Below are 23,545 nucleotides of genomic sequence, written 5' to 3'. Positions count from 1 at the left end.
TTTTTTTTCTATGGAAAATATTTTTTGCCCCAAAGTGGCGCAACAAAAAAATCGTTCTTCTTGAATTAAATGGTAATGAATAAATCATACAACAAATATCTGATTATATATTCCTCTCATTTCGTGAATTTTAGTAGTAGATATAACACGTGAAAGAATTTTTTATCAATTCCTTTGCTTGTTTAGAAAGAAGAATTTACTAATTTTCAGTATTATGTCTGGTGTCGAATAATTGCTATGAGAAATTTAAAAAATAGTGGTGGATATAATCGAGAAAAGTCATGAAATTTCGCACACTGTTAATTTCCTTCAAGTCTTCGGTGGAAATGGATGACACTGGAGATAGTTCTTAGATGCTTTTTAGGTATTCTGGTAGGTCTGAGGTGAGTGAATCATTTAAATGTTGTTTAAAAGGTCTTTGTTGTCTTTACTCTTTAAGAAATCTTTTCCTATTAATTTTTAATTTTTGTTCCATTAATCATAAATGGTTGTATTTCATTTTGTCAATGGAAGTAATGGTAAACCTAATTTTTATTATTACAAATGGATATTATTAATTTATATTTACTATTACTTTAAAAATGTCAAAGTTAAACATTATTATTAATTAAACTTCTATTTTTTTAATACAAATTTAAAGGCACTAGTTGTTGTAATAAAATTAATTTATTAATAATTTTATATAACAGATAACTATTATAATTGATAAATTAACATTACAAATTTATTCTTTATTGCGTAGTATGGTTTATATAACTTTTATATATGTGCAATTACATTCGTAGAGTATAATATTGATAATATTTCTATACTCTGTTTTCATATTTTCTATTACAGAAATCGTATCATCTTTGCAACCAAGCGAAACTTCAGTAAATTATTTAAGTTACATTGATTGTTAATTCATTTGCCATTTAAACATACTTTGTATCTATACTGCGCTAGATTTAAGTATATTGTATATTCCAACAACGTGAGCTTCAGAAAGATGTACAATTATTGTATAAATTGTATTAAAAGTCTATTCTAAATCATATCCATATTTTCCTGGTACAAAATTGCAATTTTTCCTGCTACATCTTCTCAAGTTATGTTCTTCTGATTTAAAACTACGATTTTAGTTAAAAAATTTCTCGGAATATAAAAATTTCAGTTCCGAAAAATTTTACGTATCACTTAATTATATTCCCCTGATGCAAAATTTCATGTGTGGTTAAAAATTCCTACCATGATCTGAAAATTTTAGTTCTAAAAAATTTTTGCATGTCAGCTCTTCGTCAGTTATGTTTTCCTAATACATAATTTCGTTTGTGATAAAAAATTGTTGCCAATACCTGAGAATTTCAATGCTAAAGAGCTTTTGCGTGCGACTTACTTACGAGTTATGTTTTCCTTATGTAGATTCTTAAATTTTCGCAGGAAATTTTTATCAAAAGTTGTTTCATCTTGTTTCTATTATTTCTGTTACGATTCTTATACATACATGGATAGAAGAAAGGACGGATATATGGATAGAAAGATGAGCAATGGATAAGAAGCAAAAGGAAAAGGGGATGGGAAAGAAGATAAGGAAAGGGAAGTATGAAAGGGGTAAGGAAAAAATATAAGGAAATAGAAAGGAGACATGGAAAGAAACATAAAAGAAAGAATACAATGAAAAGAAATATAAAGGAAAGGAAAGAATGGTGAGGAATACAGAAAATAACTAGGAAGGGAAGGGAAACGAACGCTCTTGGAACTATTATTTACCTTTGTTTTTTCTGCTTTCGAGGTTTTAAGTTTAATCGAGAATGAAGGAAACAAAGAAAAGGAAGTACAGGAAAAAGTGGAAAGAAAAAATCATTGAATTTATCATTTACCTTTGCTCCTGCCGATTCTAAATATCAAATAGGAATAAAAGAAAGGAAACAATGGAGAGAAAGAAAAGATTATTACTTTACCTGTATTCCTGCTGATTGCAAAATTTCAGCAAGATCGAAGAAAAGAAAATACAGGAAAACATGGAGGAGTCCCGAAATACATATAATATGTACTGTATGCACAAGAAACCTGGCAGATAAAGAGTTAATTGTTTTCTAAATCTGTTTTCTCTGCATTCTTCGTTATTTTATTACATTGTCAAAGGGTTAATATTGTCGTTGTTTCTTAGAAAACATTTAATTTGAGAATTAATCTCAAATGTATTAAAAATATTTCATTGATCTATCTAAACGTACAATAATCTTAGAATATTGCTCTGATTTCGTGCTGCAGACAAGAAATACAAATTGAACGTGTTGCTTTAGCAACAACCTATGTAGAGATTTAATGGTTTGCAGAATATTTATTGATGAAGGTCTTAACGTTCGTTGGTTGGGTTACCCAAGAGCTGATTTATGCTAAGATTTCGATAAAGTTTTAGAGCTGGGAACATAGGAAGTTTAGAAGTATTTGATTTATACTAGACTGTTTGCGTAGACAGTGGTTTCCGGAATAATTAACGATAATGGCTCTAATATAGAGCACATTGATAAATATTTACATTTGCCGTAAGATACTCAACGACTGTAGCAACTTAGGTACTCTATACATTTCAATTCTACCGTAGTATTTATTTGCTTACTCTACTTTCATTTAGGTAGCTTTTTCTTAGGAAAATAAAATTCCTTAAAATGATTAAAAAATTAATCTTTAATATGATCTCTACCATGTTTCACTAGGATCGTTAATTTCTTCAGAGTCTGATGATCATCAATGTTATTCCTGAATCTATTTCCCCTCATAGTCTGTTTTCCGATGTATTATTTTTAGTCTACCCCTGAATATCTTGTAAAAAGTCTAAAAATTTCGCTGAAGATGAACGAATTTACATCTGCCAATGTTCCCCATCACTTTATCATTCTATAATTCCACAATATATTTATATTTACCAGGACTAAAAGCGACCTAACCGAAGTTAATTTGTCTTCATTAGTTCTTAATTCCGTGCCAGAAGGAATTTCTCGCTAAAAGACGACCTAGTTGATAGGTTAAACGCGGAGACAACGGAGGTCAGGTCAGAGAAGGTATTTGTACGAACGGGATGATTAAGCGAAAAGTTGTGCAAATGCTACTGAATACCTTCTGGTGACGAATATAGAAGGATTGTCATTGGTCTTTGTTTCTTAGAGGTATAACAGGCGAGAAAGAACGGAAAATCGATTAGAAAAGAATATAAATTGTAGAAGACGGCATCCATTATGATAACGCAATCAGTGCTGATCAAAGGAGAATGTTAAAAAGTGTCCATTTTTGGACCTCTTTGCGAACAAAAATTGCAGGACATTGAAGAGTCTCTATTTAGGAACAAAAAATTTCAGTAGCGTTTATCCGAGAAAAGGATGGAAAAGTTGGAAACAATGAGCGCAAAGATAAAAAAACGATCCTGAAACCGAGGGTGGGATCGTCGGGATAAGTTCTCGGGTACTTTGTACCTTGAGGCCCCCGCTTACATGAGTCCCACCTGGAACTGCCGAGCATAGTTAACAGGTCGCCGGCCGGCAGTGACGTGCCGTACATCCACACGATAGTCCCACCAATGACTAAGGTTGGTACCACGGGGGTCGAGTAAAAGCCCGGAGGGAGTTCGGACACCTCAGCTCGGCCAATTATGGGTTTGGACTCCTGGTCGCAGTGGTTGATGGCCAAGATGCTGGCAAGAGGGCCGAGGGTTATTGGCTCTCCCGAATGGCCTTCGGCGAGTGAGCAGTGTACCACCTGTTCCGGAACCGTCTTGGAGAGGGTAGGGCTTAGAAAGCACCCCGTTCGACCTGAGACGAGTGACAGCTCCTGCCAAGCTTAACTCATCCAGGTAGCAAGGTACTGGGTGCCTTGTGCGCTGGTTGGGCGTAACCCCAACCCCTGTGGCCCTAGGGGTGCCCGCGTACTGTATGGCGATAAATGTGCGCTAAGGAAAGAACCCGTTATCAAAGACAACAATACTTGCTATGCCAATTGGTATTTGTAATCGTCCAAATCCGAAATAGCACAACATCGTTGCTACGTGAAAACGGCAACCAACAACATAGTCTTCGTTTTACTTTTGTTACTTAATACGCAAATAAAATATTTTACATTATTTAAGTGCTTAAAATGCAATTTTATCTTAATCAAAATGCTATTATTCGTTTATATTTCAATTTGATACTTTTGATAGTCAAGGGTATCGAACGCTATTGTAATGTAGAATTCAAAGTCTCTATTTTCGTCGATACGGTCTGCACAATATCCAGGTGGTTGTCCCATTTAATGTGTGCCACATGTACGTAAACATCTTTATAACTTAGTATTGCAAGAAATTCCAATCGAGCAACTTCTATGCGGTGAAATTGTGCTCGCCTTATATTTAAGTTTTCTCCGTATATCAATTCAGATAAATGATTAACTTCATTCGAATGATGTAGAATTCTATTCGTAATACGGCGATCAAGAGGAGATGTAGATACTGGTTTAAATGTGGCATTTACAATGTGTTACGGCACAAGTTGTTTTATAATCCTGAGATAACGTAGACGATGTATTATTTTAGATACTTTTGTCGAAATACTCGAATTGATTTTTTATGCGTCCATTAATGACCTCAAAAATATACTAGTTTTTAGTAACAAGTCGTAATTGATTTATTGGTTCATCCGAAAAAGATGAAGACAAAGTATAACGAATGGGTAAGTTGAACCTCTGCTATTTTTTCATCTTTGCATTCATTTTTTGTCAACTTTTCTATCGGATATATGCTAATAACAGTTTTGTTCCTAGAGAGATGCTCTTCAATGACCTGCAAGAATTTTTCATTCGCAATGAGGTCCAAAAATGGCCACTTTTTAACATTCTCCTTTTCATATGCCTACCATATGTTATACCTGCCTTAGTATGTAGTACTCGTGGTTGTGCTATGCTTTGCGATATTTCTTTTCTTTTCCATATGTATTGCTTATAAATATTTTTTAGAACATGAAGATTCCAATTTCAAATCTCAAGGAAAATTCCCCCCTTTCAAAAATTTTTTGTGAAGCCGCAAGCAATGTCACAATATTATATCAGGATACATCGATTTCACAAGTTGATTGAAAGCGACTCAGCAACGATCCCGAGAAGAAAGTTCCTCTAGGAAATGTCTTACGGCTGATAGTACCCTGCACATTCTGTTGACCTATATCATTCGAATTCTAATCAGTCCTCATTCCGTATGAGTAATCTGTTACCCTATAATTCTTCACGATAAAAAGCATCCGAGAGGCAGTGGATATCGATTTCAATTTATAAATGGTCTCAATCCGTAAACGACGAAACAGCATTCTCCACAGGGAACTTTTAGCCAGGCTTTGTTTCTTGGAAGTCTACCACGGATGTCGATGAACGTATTCTTGACAAAAGTTTCTATCTTATTTTACACTATTCGTTTCTTATGTATTTTTACGCTTGAAACTTGATAGTTTTACCGATAAGTATTATAAGTATTTAAGTGTAAAAATCGCATACGTATTATTGAAAAATATCGAGAAATAATGCTGAGATTTGCGATTTTATGAGACATAATTTCTAATAATTTCTAATAAATAAAACATAGTTCCTAATAAAATTTTTCACGTGAATTGCGATACATTTGTGACTTAATAAGAGAAAATTTTTGAAATTAATATCGCAATTATGTTAGAGACTATGATAGGAGATAGACATATAATTAGCAATTTCGATAATTACCGGCTAAATGTAATTAATTGCTCTCGTGTTCAATGGTTATCTGATGTGTACTGAATCTATTCAGTATTCTATTATTATGTTCCATTATTTGCGTCAGATGATCGAAGGTTTTGCTATCATTTTGAAGATGAAAAATTGAAACTAAAAGAGAGAAAGATAGTGGGGGAAAACTAGTTATTGATACAGATATCGATACAATTATTATACCGCAATAAGATATACATCAAACGAACAGAAGCAAAATTTAATCTCTGCACGTGTGGGAAGTAATAATTTCCATTTCGCGTGTCCGTTTCCCTTAAACGTCATAATGACGCATCGATTTCTCATTTGCCAAGATGAAGGTAGCCCGTTTCCTCTTTGGAAAATAGCTTTTAAGAGTAACAGCGAAGAGACGACGACGAAGAAAAAAGGGGAATCGGTTCGATGACCGTCTGCTTTAACACCGGCTGACAATAAAACACTTGAGAGAAACATTATCGATCTCTCGCGACTCTTTCGCCATCGATATTCCCTCTCTATGGTTGAATCTCGTAACGTTACAACTATCGAGAATCGTTACGTCCATTGTTTCACGAGAGATGGTAATGTATTTCCAAGCTTTTAATTCGAACTGCATGGCCGGCTTGTGAAATCAGCTTTAGGAAATATCGCAATATTATTTCAAAGATTAATTGAGGATTAATCGTGGGATCTCTGGAATGTGTAATTTATAAAATACTATCAGGTACTGGTAAGTAATTGCCGCTTAATACTCGAAATATTTGGATGTTTTGAAAGATAATGTAAAGATTAAAAAGAAAAGACAAATAAAGGAAAGAGAGACGAAGAAAGACAGAAATAGGGAAAGGTGGTGTGTATGTGATGCGTTCCACACGCGTATTACGCATCGAAATTGCATCGAATAGCAATAGAGGACGAGTTTGGGACAGGTGGCTGCATTCCCAGGCTTATTGCCGAAGAATAAACGTTGATTTATTTCAAACGGTAACATTTCCCGGGACCGCTTTTCTCTCGGCTCAAGCGCGCGTTGCCTGAATTCCTAAAATATGGCGAGGAAACGCGGAACGGGGAAACTGGGCCAAATCGATACCGGCCAAATATACGTACGGCAAAAGTTCGAACTTGAAGCATGCATGCTGGCCCGTCGAATCAATTTTCGGTAACCGAAAAGCCATAATGGCCGCCGGAAGATTCGACGCTGAATTCGAGGTTCAGCCGAATCGTGGCGAACCTCGCGATTTCTGCACGAAAGCTCCACTTTCCACCTGATGAACACACGTTGCTCCTCGACGCTTTGTATTGTTGTAAATGGCGATCTATGAAATAATGTTATTACAGTTCGCGATGATGGTCGTCGTTAATGACACGTGTTCTATAGCGTTTTAGCAGTTAATAGATAATCGGATTGAGAAAGAAGATAGTCGTAATTAGTGGCAGGAGCAAGTTCAATATGTACTTGTAAAGCCCAATCAAATCCGCTAAGGTTCATCTGAACAACTTCTTGCGAAGAAATGTTCTTGCATTTAATTTCAACTAAGTTGATTTCACCTAATACTTTGTAAGAAAAGAAATACAAAGTTCTACGAAAAGTCCTATAAGAGGAAGTCATAAAATGGAAGGAATCGAAGTAACTCGAAGGTAATTTAAACATCTACGCTGTCAATCGAATTCTCAAAGTTGAAACACGAATTGAAACATGTCAGTAAAGTTCGTAACGATCGCTATTGTCAGTAACAAATCTCTCTACCGTTGAACGTAGTGATACACTTCACTTAACAATCGGGTCGTGAAATGGAAGGCTATGGAAAATAGCGATTTTTTTTCACTCCCTTTTGAAATCTCTTTTTTTTTGAATCGTTATTGAAATAACGTTCGCGACGAATATTGTTGATAGTAACAAATATTCTGATATTGGATGTAGCGGTAGCACTTCAGCTAACAACTGAGTCGTGAAGGGGAAGAGTAGGGAAGATTGTGATTCCTTTCGTTTGAAAATTTTAGAATAGGTACAAAACAGCCGCAGATAAGTATCTGTTTCCAATAAAATGAGATATTATCGCGTTTGTTTCACAGTAAGCATTCTTGGTCTTCGATTTCGTTTCTTTTAATACAAGAAATACATTCTATATATATTTACCTATTTTTTCAATATATATTTTTCATATATCAATGAAATGTTTATTTTTGCCGTTTCAAACGAAAGTTTTAATAAAGATCTAGTCCAATTTTGAGAAATATTGACACGCAAACACATTATATAAATATTACTATTCAAAAATAGTGACAGTTAATATTGGAAACTATTTATATATAATAGACATATCGATGAATCGTGTTTTAAATTTTTAATTTTACTGGCGATATTTATACAAATAATTAAAATTTCTTATTTATTGATTTTATAGAAGAAGATGATGATTACTAATTTTGATTATTAATTTTACTTCAAACGTATAACAGATAAAATATTTTATATATTGTACTCAAACAGCTATAAATAAAACATTCAATAGCCTGATATTCCCGATATATCGTGTATTGGTTAAAACAAGTAAAAATATTTGAGGAATATACATAGCCCATGTTATTCTATGTCCAAAATCAATTGACCTCTCGAGACTACTCAACTATGAATAACGTCAGAAGTGGCCTTTTCTTTCCTAATTTCAATACACACTTCAACTATGTATAATGTGCTATAGACAAAGAATATATGCCTATGAATTCAAGTTTTCAATATCTAAAATAAAGATATAAAGAATCTTAGATACAAAGAAGCAATAGTTAGTGTAAAGTATAATAGTTTAAATATTCAGAAAAAATTTCCATATTAGATAGAGAAAAGTAGACATGCATATTTATCTTCCACGAACAACAGGAAAGATAACCTTGTATAATTCGTTCCTGGGAGTCATAATTTCAGGACAAAACCTTTTTGTTCATTAACAACCGTCACTTGGTTGAAATGCAAGCTGCGCGAGGACGGGGACAGCAGGGGAGTATGTAGCAGCGAGAATAGTTTAAGGTAACGACGCGTTTCCATGAAACGCAGCCACGTTAATATTTACCAGCTCAAAGAAATATGCGCATATCGTTAATTTTAGGTGCAACGAAGTAGACGAGTAGTAATGCTCGCTGAAGCAGGGATCAAAGAAACACGGTCGCGCGCATGCCTAGGAATTTCAAAAGGGAACGAGAATTCATTGAAAGAGAGATGGCACACCGCGCTTAGAGCGCGAACAAAAAATGGAAATGTACGAAATGCGTTGCGTAGAGATGCAGTTATTTTCGGGATCAATAGCCGCTCCAAGCCGAACCACTCGTGAATTACACGTAAATTGATTCAACGATAACAGGAATTGAAGAATAGGTTTCGTTAATTGATTATGAAAATCGCTGTACTGTCACTTTACGATGTTTTGAGAAGAACTGGGCATGAAATTAAGATAGAATTTACGTGACTAATATTTCTACGTCATCTAATATTAATATAGTCGTTTAAACTTAGGTTCCGGGCATAACATTTCCAACGATTGCAAGCACTCTGGTACAATAATCGTCCACAATTAGCTTCAGGTGCTCGAATTAATGTACCAATTAGAAGCGTTTCAGGGGTACTAGTCGGCTGCGTGAGGTCGGATGTAATTCTTTAATGTTGCACGAACTCCTCGTAACATGAGGTCTTAGAATTAGTTAAGCCCGAAATGGCTCATATTGCTGGCGTCAGACTATCGAACAAAGTTACCTGCTGAATCATCAACGGCTTAAAGTTTCCCTTCTCAGCACTAATTAACCCGTTCTTTTCCCCAGTTTGCTGCCGTGAAATTTAATTTTCAACGAACAATAATCATAAATATTGGGATCGAGAGGACCTGGGTTCGTTGCGCTGCTGCGAATTCGTTCAATTCTAACGGGCCAATTAAAGAAACCTGCATACGCCTCAAGCCAAATTAAATTTAATTAACGCGCTGCAGGATCGAGACATGATATTCACATAGCTACAATGGAGGAGAGGAGAAGGGTACGATAGTGCCGATAATTTCATCGAATCTTCATGCCGACATTTTGTAATTTTCTATGGCAACGAGAGATTTATTTAATGAAAAAATTCTTCGGATTGTTTTCCACTTTGAAACACGTTAGGAAAGTAGAAGGCAAAAGACGTGAAGAGCAATTGAAATTGTTAAAAAGTCATGCGATATTGCTATGGAGGTGGAACTGGGATAGGATTCGAGGAAAGGAGATGATGGATCTCGATCGAGATTTTTTGGAATATACAAATCTACTGATTCCACAAAAAGATACCATGTTAACTGTTAATTTTTACCACTAATTTACCATTAATTTATGAATTTAATAATATTCACACACTATTGATAGAAATTGACCAATGTATTCAGATATTTGTGTGCAGCGGTGTATGTGTTAAAGGAAATATTTTTAAACCTAGCATAGTACGGCATAGCATAATTTATCTTAGCTTAGCTTAGCCAGTGGATCTATGATTTGAGGAAAGCTCTAAAAAATGTTAGAAATATAAAATTTCACGTACCTGGGGATAGGTGTCCTCCTGATATGGAGTCCTGCGATGACACTCATCGTAGCACCTGCCGTCATATCCGCTGGGCGGCCGTGGATATGGATCCTGGACCGCAGCTGCAGCTGCACAGCAGTCCGGTATCTGCGCCTGGTAGGTCTCGTAGGGACACTTGTCAGGTTGGGCGGTAGTTCGCGGCGCCTGGTGCACTCGCTCCTGGGGCCCGGTCCCGTAACCGGTACCTCCGGAGTGATGCATCGTCCTCCCGTCGGTCACTACTCAATCACTGCATCGTCGCGATCGCGTCCACAATCGACACCACGTACCACGTCTGTGTCGCGAGCCGCTCTTCGTGCGGGTCCATCGTCACTTTTCTCGCCACCACACGTGTTCCCACCCCGTCAAATTGATTTAGCCCAGGCCTAACGTCGACCTGAATAGATACAGGGTGAGACAGGGCAGAACTGTCTCACCCTGATCTACTGACCTACGCTATTCGAGGTTTTCTTTTGGGTTCATATGGAGAAAGGTCTTGGAGAGTCTAATTAGTCGGAGGATAATGATTTGTTTCAACTTATTGTGGAAGTGGTGGTTGACCTGAGAAATAGAAAATTCATTCAACTGATTTACCATCCACCCGATTTTAACTGATTTTAAATTTAGCGTAACCTATCGACGATCTTCTGCTTCACTTTCATAGATTTCAAGCGAAGATTTTCTATTATTTCACATACTCATTCGGATAGATACATCAGATTCGAGAACAAAGCTGTAGATTCGAAGAAGACTTCTTGCAATGTCCAATTATAGTTTATATAATATATATACACGAAAGTATTGGTTTCCAACGGGTTGGTTGGTACGATCGTTCGATTCCAATTTACCACAGGTTATTCTTCGTACGAGGCCATTATTTTCTTCCACATTTCTTACACAGAATGTTCTGGAAAACTCTCGACTTCTCTTTTCCACCTTTCTTCTCTCTCTCTCTCTCTCTCCCGTGAATCTGAAAACGTCTCGGTGAAGTGATATCGATAGATAAAAGCTTGATTCGTTCAATCGAACGATCGAACAATTTCCTGGAAGCAAGGAACTCGGCACAAATACCTCGGGAAGATATCCGTAGCTATTCAGGGTAAGTACGTATGTTGCAAAAAGAAGGAGGAAGGTACAATTTCGAACAACGCCTCTCGAGCAATATGCTTGAAACGTTTGGAGCAATTATCTTTCACGGTTATGTCGTTTCACAGGGTGTTTTAAATTTTCAATCCATCTTTAATTACCGCACGACTAGCTCGCGTATCTCGTTAACATGAGCATTTTGGCACGAAAATCCCACAACGAAAGATACTTAAGGGGAAATATCGCGTACGAGGAATCGTATCCGTGCTGAATAAAATCGAGTTCTCGGTATGATTCAAGAGTATGTGTTCTGCTCTTATTTTTCCTTTTTCAGCTTAGTAATAGCGGTATTATTCTTGTTTCTATTGTAGAGTGGCTATAAAAAGTACTGGCACGGTACATAATACAATAGTAAGTACGTAAAACTGATATTCTTAGAAGAAATTTTAGAAACAGATTTAGATTAATTGTCGATATCTACTGGATGAGACATATCTTATTTCAAATTCCCTTTCTTTAATTGGATTTGTAAAAAGATGATTTCGCATAAACACACATAGTCATAATTCTCTGAAAGGCGTGACCATCTGCGCTGAAACGATCAAAATCTCGCGATTCCACGGGTTCTGAAGTTCGCCCTCAAATTATTCCACGCGATCAATCCTCATCAGCCGAATCATCAATCTTCAAACGTTGGGGGAAGGAAGAGGAATCTCCCCTCGTTTCCCTTTCCGTACCTCTCGTCAAGACATGCGTGTACACACGCGCGTGTCCACAATCTACCTGGTCGTTTCTGTACACGATTTGACCACGAATTCCCAGCCCAGCCTCGAGTTTGTTACGCTAGACAAAATCCTTTGTTTCAACCCGTCCTTTTGCTCGCCGTTTCGACTCGGCGTCCTCGGAACGCCACTTCCGGTGTACGTGCTCGTATTCCATAGGTTTCGCTTCCCCTTACTCTCTACGTGTCGCTGACTTCTTTTCCCTCGACCAGTGGAACAAGCAAGCCTTTCGACCATCAGTCGGCTAGTAAAAAGGTAAAGAAAAAATGACGATGCTGAATCTTGACCAGGAAGTGGATAGAACTTTAATTTTTGGCTTTTCATGTTTGTGAGTGAAAGTGAAGCGTGCATTACAATAATGCTAATTTTAGAATTCTAACTTTTACGATAGTTACACGACATATTTGTGATTTTTTCTGGTTGAGTTAAATTTGGCTGAATGATTAGATATTTAAATTTAAAGGTAATGCGTGATATTGAATTGAAGTTTCGAGAAAACGTTTTTTAATTAATTAAGCCAATATCATTAGATAGGTAAATTAATAAAGATTGTGGAATCCATATCTCACAGAACTACCAAACTAACCCAATTGTTCCTACAATACACAGAAGCATCCATTCTCGAATATCACAACGAAACTACGGGTATTGCTGACAATTTTAATTAAAGCTGCCTAAAGCTCTTACAAAGAGGCAACCTGCGAGGCTGTTAAATCCATAATTCCACGATCTAAGAGAGGGTCGACTTGCTCCCTCCTTTCAGCCATCTATTTCCCCTTTGCTGTTCCTTCGTGGACTCTGCTCCTTGATCAGAAGGCTTGCTACGAAGGAAAAAGCTCTTCCATGCTTCCAATGATCAGAGAGGTCGAGTGTAGCCGTTGAAATGCAAGGAACGCAAAGAAAGAAAACAAAGAACGAGCCAAGAGAGAGAATAAAAACAGAATCGAGCTAAGAACTCGTCGGTATGATTTCCTTGACGTTAGCATGCTGTTTTATTCATCACCGTAGTCATCTAGATAAGATAAGATTGGTCAGCTTCAGTCTCAAGTTAGCAAGGTTATCCTGTGGACACTCGATGAACAAAGTTTTCGTTTAATTATCTCTGGTCTGATATCGAAGACGAATTCAGAAACTGAAATGGCAAACTACGTAAGTGCCAGAAGAGGAGATCTCCTTCATCTCGGTGTTATACATTTTTAGTATCTACCTCTTCTCTTATCAAGTAGAATTGTATTTTTAAGAACTGCACCTTAATTAGCATAGGTAAAGCTTGCAAATAAATTCTCCATTTGTCTCATTCCCATTCTGGAGTGAAATTAAATAATAAATGTTGTCAGTTAATGAACTAAATGAAAGTAATTACATAGAATACCAAGATAATTAAGATTGCAAGGTATATTTCTCAATTCGCCTAGGCTTTTGATAATGGACCACCAACTTTAGCGTTCCTTCATTTTCATAATTCTCAATTGAATTTACCGAGGTACAGCTTCTAAATGAAGAGACTTTATTTAGTTACATTTAATTCTTGCAGCAACTGTATTCGCTTCTCCACACTTTCTCGCCTCCTTCTCATTGAATTACTTTGAACACCACAATTCCTCGATTTTCACAATATCTGTTGTTCACTATTTATTTAGCGTAAATACTAAGTTTTACAATGTAAATACACATTTTCACGAACGTAATTAAAGAAATGGTATCTACATCAGTAGTCTAATTACTACATATATTTCTATAAATAAACGATTATTTATTATTAACTTATTGGCAACATCAACGTTCATCAAAATGCCTAAGACACCTATCCTTGTTCCAACATTATTAATGATACTTTTTTCGTTATGAATTCTCCTAAAATTTTCAAAATTCTTCGGAACCTTCGATATAAAAAAGGATAAGTTGATGAAACAAATTTTTTGCCAAACATTAATCTTCATTTCTATATTAGTGAAAACGCCTATTTCCTAAGTAATCCTAAGTAATTCCTCGTTCATTTGGAAATTCCCACTTCGGTTTATCCAACAAGAGTTCTTCAATAAAATGACACGCACTATTTACTCGGTGAAGAGCACCGACCCCACTTTAAATATCCCGAGGAATACCGTGAAACGCTGCGGTCCTTCGGCTCCCTCGCATCGAACGACTTCGAAACACGCAATTTCTCGCATTGCCGCCGCGCCGAACGGCAAATACTTCGCCCGGCGGATTCCCGGGGGCCGTTTACACGCGGGAATTATCAGTCGTTGGCGTGAAATAAAGGTGACGTCGCGCTCAAACGCGCAATACTCTTCCAGCTAGTCGACGAGACTGCCGTCAGATCGGCTAGATAATTTTCTCTCTGGCTGGATGTGAAAACGCGGCTCGGTGGAGCGAAGCGAGGCGTCCTTCGTCGCACCAGGTTTTCTCCAGTTTTCTCGACGTACCACCGTTCGTCTTCTCGTCGGGCGGCGATCATCAATCTTGGACAGTAAGGGGTAACACGTTCATCTCCCAATTACGTCGTTCTTCCTTCCGGGAAAGAGAATTTGCATCCCGGAAGAAACATGCCGCCGATGCGATGACTCCTCAATAAATCGACTTCTTGGACGTGCACTTTCTCGACATACTTCCCTAGTATGGAGATAAACTCGCTGATGACGGAGCTCCGCGAACCATAGTTTCTTATTTTTGTCAGGTCCTCCTCGTTGGTTATTCGTTGGCATTCTGGGAAGATTATTGCCACGAATTTTATCATGCAATTAGTTTGAATTGCTTGCTCACGTTTTAAAAGGATTCCGATCGAGATTTAGAGTAGCTTTGGTATACGTACTTTCAGATTTTGCAAGTTTCACTTTAATAGCATTGAAAGATTATGTGAAAAACATGGGATGAAATATTAATATTATAAAATAGAAAATTTTTATCATATGTTATATTGTCGGTAGCTTTACATTTTATGCTATGTATAATGTAATATATAATATTATATATTAGGTCGTCCGAAAAGTTTCTTTCATTCCATAAGGTGATAATAGATGAATTGTTTTATATTATTTTATTGAATTAGGTGTGATGCATTTCGTTCTATTTCTATTATTATGTTCGTGCATAATTCAATAAACTAATATAAAACAAAAACCATTGTGCGTCTATTATTTCCTTATAAAACGAAAGAAACATTTCGGATAACCTAATATAATTATAAAAATATATATATACATAAATATATAAATATATATATAAATAATATATAATATAAATAATATAAATATAGTATAAATTATGTATAATATTTATGAAATATATATGTATATATATTTCAAAATTATTTTCGATTATTTCTGTTTTTTCTGTATATTTTTTCACATATTAATTTTGGCTCTATAAGAATTAATTTAATTTTTAATATGTAGATATATTTTATATTCTGGTACAATCGACATTACGTAAATGTTGTGCACAGTTAATAGAAAAAAACGGAGTTCAGATTATGACATAGAAGATTCGATAGAGGGAAATCCTTCCCCCTTCTGAGTTCAGGTATTTCCTCGTCATCGACGGCTGTTTCTTTGAAAATGCGAGGCACATATCTCGCAATGCTTAGGGTGGTCTCTCCATCAAAGAATTACGACCTGGTTCTACACAAGCGTACACTTAAGAGTGGAAATCCTCGATTTCAAAGAGATAGAGGCGTCGAGAGAAGAGGAGAGGAAAGGAGACTCGTCCCTCTTTGTCTCGGGAGAGGATGATAAGGGTACAGGAACAAGGAGACCCTCTTTCGGAGGATCGTCATCCAGCTTTCACCTACATCGCGTACAAGTAAGATTGCGTCATCGTCGTGTCAAAATGTTGATGTTTTTTTTCTGCTGCTTAAACTTCCTGTACTATTTTTCTCACTATTTTCGTCATTATTTCTGCATTGTGTGGATATGTTTTTTTTTTTAAGATTGTACGTTGAAATAAAACTTCTAAATCAGCAAATCAAACCTTCAGAAAGAAAAAAAAAGAAAAAGGAGAAAGAAAGGAACGAAAATACATACGATACACATTCCACTATAAACCACATTCTTTCCAAAAACTTCAACCACAATGGCGACACGAACTTTCCTGTGCGACGCGTAGTTCTTCATAAACATACGTTTTCGACAAAGAGCCTGGTCCGCTTCTCGTAATCGAGCATCCTGAAGCAACTCTAACACCATAAACTCCGTGAAAGTCAATTAAATCACAGTATTGCATCCCCGGTTCCGAGCACATCCTTTATCTAGACCTAGAGGATCCAAGACACCGTGTACGCTTCCCTGTCTCTCCTCTCCTTCTCGACAATAGCGATCTCTTTCCTGCTAAGAATTACCCTCTTCTTCCTCCTTTCACCCTCACACACACGAACCACGTACGATGTCTCTCCCTGGTCGGAAAAAGACTACATTTCTGGAAGTCCTTGGATAAGTTTCTCATTCCCCTTCCGGCTCACCTATTTTTCCATTCTCGTGACGCTTGCGTATCATGGAGCGTGCAACAAACGTCCGTGAAACTCTTCCTAGAAACTTTTCGCCGGACTATCCTCACGAGGACGTCGGATTCTGCTTAGCAAACGCGAGCAACGCTCGTTCGTAGGTGTGTTTCTCTTCTTTTCCGTGCTCGCGAATGGATGATAACTGCGAAACTGGCAAGGAAAAGTTTCTTTGAAAACTTTGCAACGGGTTGGCGATTTTTTTGTTTGAGTGGTCGCGTTGGGTAGCCTCGATGGATGAACGAACTGGGCATTGAAGTTTCTATATCTCTGTCGAATTTAACACGTTCGTCGCCATGTCACACATATCTATGTGACGGGTATACTTCCGTGGGGGCCCCGTCACAAAGTATGGGTGACGCTCTTCTTGTTCGAGTTAATTAAATATAGGATATTATATATAGAATATACAACATAAAAATATCAAAAACATACTATACCATACTTTTTATTAATTTATATTCTGGATAATATTACATTATGCTACATCGCGTGGTATTTGTTAAAACGTTCCAAACACATTTGGGGTGATTTTGAGCACTTCGAACGATAGTTGTGGACTCCATCATCACTACTCTTCTCACTTTCAAATATATTTTCACACTGTTTAATGAACATTTTGAGGATGAAAAAATCACTGATGTACGTCTCACAAGTATGTTTCTTGATTAAATGAAAGATCTGAGATATTTGCCATGAGATCCCTCGAAATACTCTAGCTGGAAAGTTTATCGCTTTCTCCGCGTCAGAACTGAATAATCTTTTCTCTACAATGAATCGAAGGCAATAAACAGTGAATCAAGGGCGATAAACAATGAATTCCCGCTTGTCGCTCTATTTACGTTCTGCATACCGGCGGTCGGATTTGGACCCCGCAGGAAACTTAGCCGAATCACGTCGGGCGACGAACGTGTTAATAGCTTGACAAACGTATTGCGAAGGCTTTAAGTTGTAGACTTTGAAAGGTTGATCGTTAATTATCATAATTTAGTTTTTGATTATTATGTAATTTAGATATTGTTCGATCGATGTACTTGATTTCATCTTACGTGTACTTTTGATTGTCATTTTTATGGTGATATTTTTGATTGTCATTTATCATTTGTCAAATTTAAGCGTATTTTAGTGAATTTACATTTTGTGAATCTTCTGACAAAGGTTCGTGTAAAATATACTTTCGATAACAAAATATCTTTGCATTTAGATTTTGGAAGGGACAACGACATGTAATTTTTCTTAAATAAGTATTTTTTAAAACAAAGTTTTTATGTAATTTTCAGGCTAAAGACTAATTATAGAAATTCTAGGAGAATTATTGGTACAGCAAAAATTCTTATCATTCATAAATGTACTCGATTCTTTATTTTTATATTTCTGTAGCAAAAAGTATTTTTAAGTATTTTTGTATTTCCAAAGGAACGTACAAATGAATGAATCTCTGTTAAGAATCGAAGAAAAATACCTATATAATAAATAATAAAATATTATAAGAATAGTGAGGAAACATTTTCAAACTTTTGAGTAGCTTGAAGATTTGCGTAGATTTATCAGATCTTTGGTTCCCTGACTATCGCGGAAATTGTAGCCCGAATATAAGTGGGGAACGTGTCCTTTCGATATCCTTACAAGATCTTTACGAGTCTTTTTACGAGTGTCTGGATAGAGGAGCAGCTCTCATACAAATACACATTCAAGTCTGCTGTTTATTGAATTTACGTTTCTTCTGTTGCATTGCTATCCTGCATTTTTTAAATAACTGAAGAACTTTGCAACAGGTAATTTTCCAGTACGCAATTACTTCTCCATTCAGCATAAATTTATATTTCTTATTTTCCTTTTTTAAAAACAGAAAATATCTTCCAAGTGTCCAGAGAACATCCACTTCGTCAGTAAGTTTTACTTCCAATCTTTCAAAGAATCCTCTTTCTGGCTTAATGAGAGATTTTCAAAATCTTCTCCATCTTCTTTTCTCTCACTATAGAAATTCCTCGCGGAGACGCATTCGTCTTTCCATGTCTGCCGGATCGTCGATAGCAAAAATCGCTGAGGGAGAGCTTCGTCCGAGGAGTTTTAGCAGGAATCCTCGTAAAGTTCTAAGAGGCGGATTTAGCTTAACGAAGCCTCGCGATATTCAGACCGCGGTCGCTCGTAAATTTTTCCAGGACAGATAAAGCTCGCCGGACGAGTTAAACGGAGAAACGCTCGGTAACTCGTATTGTATTTATCTCGTTGGATACCGCAAATTTTTTCGGGAACCACAGCGTAAATTTTTAAGTTCTGGCCACCCTGCATGCCGTTCACCGATTACTCGCTGCTAGTCGGCTCGCAGATTTGTGCAAACTCCGTGCTTCTTCATGCATAAATGGAGATAGAACAAAATTATTTGAGAATCTTGCAATGAAATGTAACTGTTGTAGTCTCATTTACTACCACAAAATTGTAATGACCGAAACTTACAAGTTAGTATATTAGCAAGTATATGTATATATATATGTCGGAGATGAAAGGTCATCGGAGCCTCCCCTTCGGAACTTCGGGAAAATTCCTTAACACCGTAATTTAAATTCTACCTTAGGTGTAATTAAACAATTGTCGCCATTCAAACCGATTGTATTTGTTCGAGATTTGTGATAATGAGCTTGGGCTCGAGGCGACAACCAGTCGCCAAACGTAGCCGCGGTCAAGGGACGAACGTTTTTACCTAACAGGGGTATGGAGTAATTCTATAGCTCTCCTTAGAAGAAATACTTGTAGCGGTACGCGACAGTAAACATTCCAACGGTTTCTGTCCCGTGGCTCGCCACACGTAGACCCTATTCTTCGGGTATGATGGTTACCAGATGCCGACGCATCTCCACAGTACATGTTCAGCTAGCCTGAGGGCCGTTATAAATATTAAGATTTAGTTATCTAAAATCCTTCTAACAGACAAACAGTCTTTGTTCTAACTACGGGAAGATAGGGGAGATCTATTTTTTTCAACGAACGACGCTTCCCGCTACAACCCTGAGGCCATTGTCATTAGCGTCGCGGGTGCCTAAACATCGCGATTACCTGTTACCATTGTAATATCTCTACCTGTATTAATAAATTGTATCTTTGTTGTACCGCACCGATGGCTAATTCCAGTGAAGATTCATTAAACGCCCCTAACCCTAATTCTAATGTAAACCTGACATATAAAATCAATAATTCCACTTCCAGTAATATTTAGAAAGAATCTTTATCATATCAGCAGCAAATTCTGTTACCCCAATGGCAAAATCGTTCCTTCCCAAAATTTGAACGAATCTTACTTTCGTAAAAAAGTCGAGCTGATACAAATTTAAGTCACCCGAAATTCATTCACGCAGGTAGATCGACTGGCGTAAAACAGGCGATAAAAGATACTCAAGAGAGGCGGGGAAAGTTTCCAGCGCAAAAATAAAATTACTTTTACGAGCGACACTGGCCCCCGTAGGTCGGCCATAAACGTAGATACTCGTGCGCCGCGCCTTCGCCGAATCCCTGTGAAATTTTTTAATAAAAGAAATCTTGCCGTAGCAGCCGGGAAAATTTATTGCCATGGAAATAATTTTTGCTCGAGATTCGCTGGGCTAGACGAGAGTACGAGATGAAGTCCGCGAACGCAACGAAACGGACACGTGATGCTCCATGGAGAGATATAAATTTCGCTTCTTGACAGGATACAAAACAACGTGACCGCGTGGTTGTTGTACGGTCACCAAGTTATTTTATTAACCTTCTATTTATCAAGTCTATATCCAGCGTTTGTTTTCTCACTCTTTGTCCAACATTTGCCCAGTCACGATTCTTCCTTCTACGAGTCTGTCAACATTGACTTTCATAAATCGTCCCATAGGGAATGATTATGGTCGTCAACGGGATGACACATCTCTCTCTTTCTCTCTCTCTTCGTTCTGGAATTTCTTAGCCTTAGAGAAGCGAAATAAGTTCTTATATCGCGAATCATTAACATGGCTTCCGTTTTTAGAAACATTTAAGATTAGTCGTCTGACATTTATCTTCATTTATTCAATTTATTGTATTTGTGCTAGATCTGATGTCAAGAAAGAACACAGAAAGGAAGCCATTTTGGGGATCGAAAATACGTTCTAAAACGTTGCACGAGTAAAGGATCGCGGAGATTATCGGTGGACTCATCTAGCTTGTCGAAGGATATAGATCCCTTGCAGCAACATAAATCCTGTATCCTGCCGGAACACGGTGCCAGCAGGGTGCGGCTATCGGCTTATTCCATCATTCTTGTGTTTATCGAGCTGGCGTTTACCCTTTCACGCTCTCCATTTCTTTCTTACCCCCTTCTTCATCACAGCTTTTCTTCCTGTTTCTCCCTCTCTCTCTCTCCTTTAGATCTACGCCTTAGCTTTCTCTGAGCTATTCATCGAATTGCTCAATAAGGTTTCGCAGTTGAACCTTCGGGTCAAAGGTATTCGTCGAAGGCTTCATAGTGCAACGACCTCACCTTGCATGGACATAAGCTCTTTCTTTTTATTTTCCTTTTTCTCTTCGTCCTTTTTCTCATGCTTTCTTATTGCTCTTTCAATGTGGATCCGTGAAAGACAATTATTTTTTCTTTCTTTCGCTATAGTTCCGCCAATAGTCACGAAACTGATATTCTTCTCGAAGAAGTCATTTGGAGATTCTCTTTATTGTCCTTTATCATTTCGAAAGTCAGAAATTACGAGTTTATTTTACCTGCGTTAAGTAGGAACTTTTGGGTTGAAGTTGTGGTAATGGAGATTGTAAGATTCTTTTGTGATTTTAGAATTATATGAAATCGAAGCAGAACTATTGGTACCCTTGCACTCGGGACTGGAACTTGCGGTTAATCAGGATACTTCAAGTTTTAGCCATTTAACTATTTTAACTCCTTAATTATAAAACTACCGTAATAACATTAAAATGACATTAAAAAGCAGTCTCAAGTTTTACCAGATTATCTCCTTTCTATACTTTGTTATTCATGGGAAAAATTTCCAGCGGGCATCACAAAATCGTGAAATCTCTTATATTTCCTTAAAATTTATTCGAATATTACAATCGGTGTTCCATGGAGTAGTGGCTGATTGGCGATTAAGAATCTCGTCATACGACGACGGCTAGTAGAGCGACGAACAGCTCGTTCCATTTCCTGATTTAACAACCTCAAGGGGTCGATCAGACCGTAAGCCCCCATCGTCGATGTTCGACGAGCTTCCGGCGAGCTTCCACATCTCAGGAACGAGACGAAGGAAGGGTATTTCCACGTGACCTACAGCCGCTTTCTCGCGCTACGTGCAACTCGAACGCCTCGATACCTATCACAGTTCTAGCGCGGATTTTCCTGATAGCCTTGAATTCCATCGAAAGGTCAACGATATTTTTCCGTTTGCTTCCCACATTTCTCATTCTTTGTTTCTCTGTATGTCTTTTATTTTTCTCTCGATGTAGGATTCGTGATATTTACATGGGAACTTGACACGTATCGTGTAAGAAAGTAAGGAAGGCGTAAGTAGGTTACATTTTTGAAATTGTGACTTTATGAGGACAGGAACAGTAATGTTTTAGTGATTTGATCACTGTACTATTTCTTGTAGGTACATGCAATGATATTTGATACATAGATAAAGCATAATCGTCAGCAGAATCGTTTAATTTATTTTACATAAAATCATTGTTTCGTAAGCAGGATCCAAACTATACATGTTATCTGATGCGTAAAATTGCATTTATAGGAGGTTGACAGAGGATCGTATTGATAGATCATCAATTGAATAGTTCATTGATGACAGATTATTAGGTGTCGGATTATCGAGATTCTATTGTTTAGACCATAACAAGCGCCGCAAATGAATAGTGATTTAGACGAGCTGAACGCCAATGTGTACGTCCATTCAAGATAAGTTATGGCATATTGCATTAAGATCTGAATTATCTGAATTAATTGGAGCCCGTTGTGCAATCAAATTAATAAGTAAAATCTACAAATAGAAATATTATTCATGATTATAATTAAAGAAGAAACTCGATCATCGTATTTTGGAATAATTAAGTAATTATACAATTTATCAAAGTATTTTCTTTGATCAAGTTCTGTTTAATTAAAAATCTCTTTTCGTGTACGTAATTAATTTTTGTGCAACGAACAGCAAGATATTCAAAGAAGCCGATTTATCGCACATACATTCCTGCACGAGTGTTTACATGTCTAAGGAAGGTTTGTCACGTGTAATGCCATTCGTTTTTCGCTCGCGACGATTCGATGCAGTTTCATTGTTAATTAGACAACTTCAAGCTTCCTGAGTAATTGGATAAGTTTACGAGTTGCCGGTATAGTGAGAGAATTTGACAATTTTCCTCGTATTCCTGTTTATATAGAAATTGATTAAATAAAATATGTTTAAAATAATTGATTTCCACATCTAATACCAACGTTACTTATTTCTTTGTTTTATAGTCCAATTATTTTCAAAAAATGAACTTTATAAGAGAGTTTAACTTTTAAGAGAGGGATACTATTATAATTAATATAACAATGTTCATATTTGTTTCACAATGTTTCATATTTTTATTATAACTTCTAAATAAGGTATTTAAAAGTCTATGTTTATAAAACATTTTTTTTCTTAATTTTACTTACAGAATATGCTAATATTATTTTGTCGAGAAAACTGGGACGCTCTGTATAAATATTTCTATAGAAATATTAGACTCCAGTAAAATTCTCAGATATTTAGTTCCTCTTATCCATCTGTGAAGATATAATCCGCGACAAAAGAATAGCACATCCTGCAATCTGTTAATTTTTATATCGAAAATCATAAAAATTTAATTTTGAATATATATATATATATACGTTTGTATGTTTATTATGAGATTCGTTTA

General features: G+C 36.8%; 1 protein-coding gene and 1 long non-coding RNA gene across 2 annotated transcripts in view; one reads left to right on the top strand and one right to left on the bottom strand.

The window, feature by feature from the left end:
• The window catches only part of LOC117164984 (dipeptidase 1), a 116,370-nt gene extending 105,405 nt beyond the window's left edge, over positions 1-10,965 (bottom strand). The window contains exon 1 of the mRNA XM_076623354.1: positions 10,274-10,965. Coding sequence (XP_076479469.1) covers positions 10,274-10,516 — 243 coding nt within the window. The 5' untranslated portion in view covers positions 10,517-10,965. The remainder of the gene's footprint in view (positions 1-10,273) is intronic.
• LOC143303410 (uncharacterized) overlaps positions 1-23,545 on the top strand; it is a 203,844-nt gene that overhangs the window by 125,533 nt on the left and 54,766 nt on the right. The window lies entirely within an intron of this gene.

The sequence above is a fragment of the Bombus vancouverensis genome, chromosome 12 (genome assembly GCF_051014615.1).
Source record: "Bombus vancouverensis nearcticus chromosome 12, iyBomVanc1_principal, whole genome shotgun sequence".
Classification (NCBI taxonomy): Eukaryota; Metazoa; Arthropoda; class Insecta; order Hymenoptera; family Apidae; genus Bombus; species Bombus vancouverensis.
The sequence above is the reverse complement of the archived record's forward strand: the minus strand, read 5'-3'. Positions and strand labels throughout refer to the sequence as shown.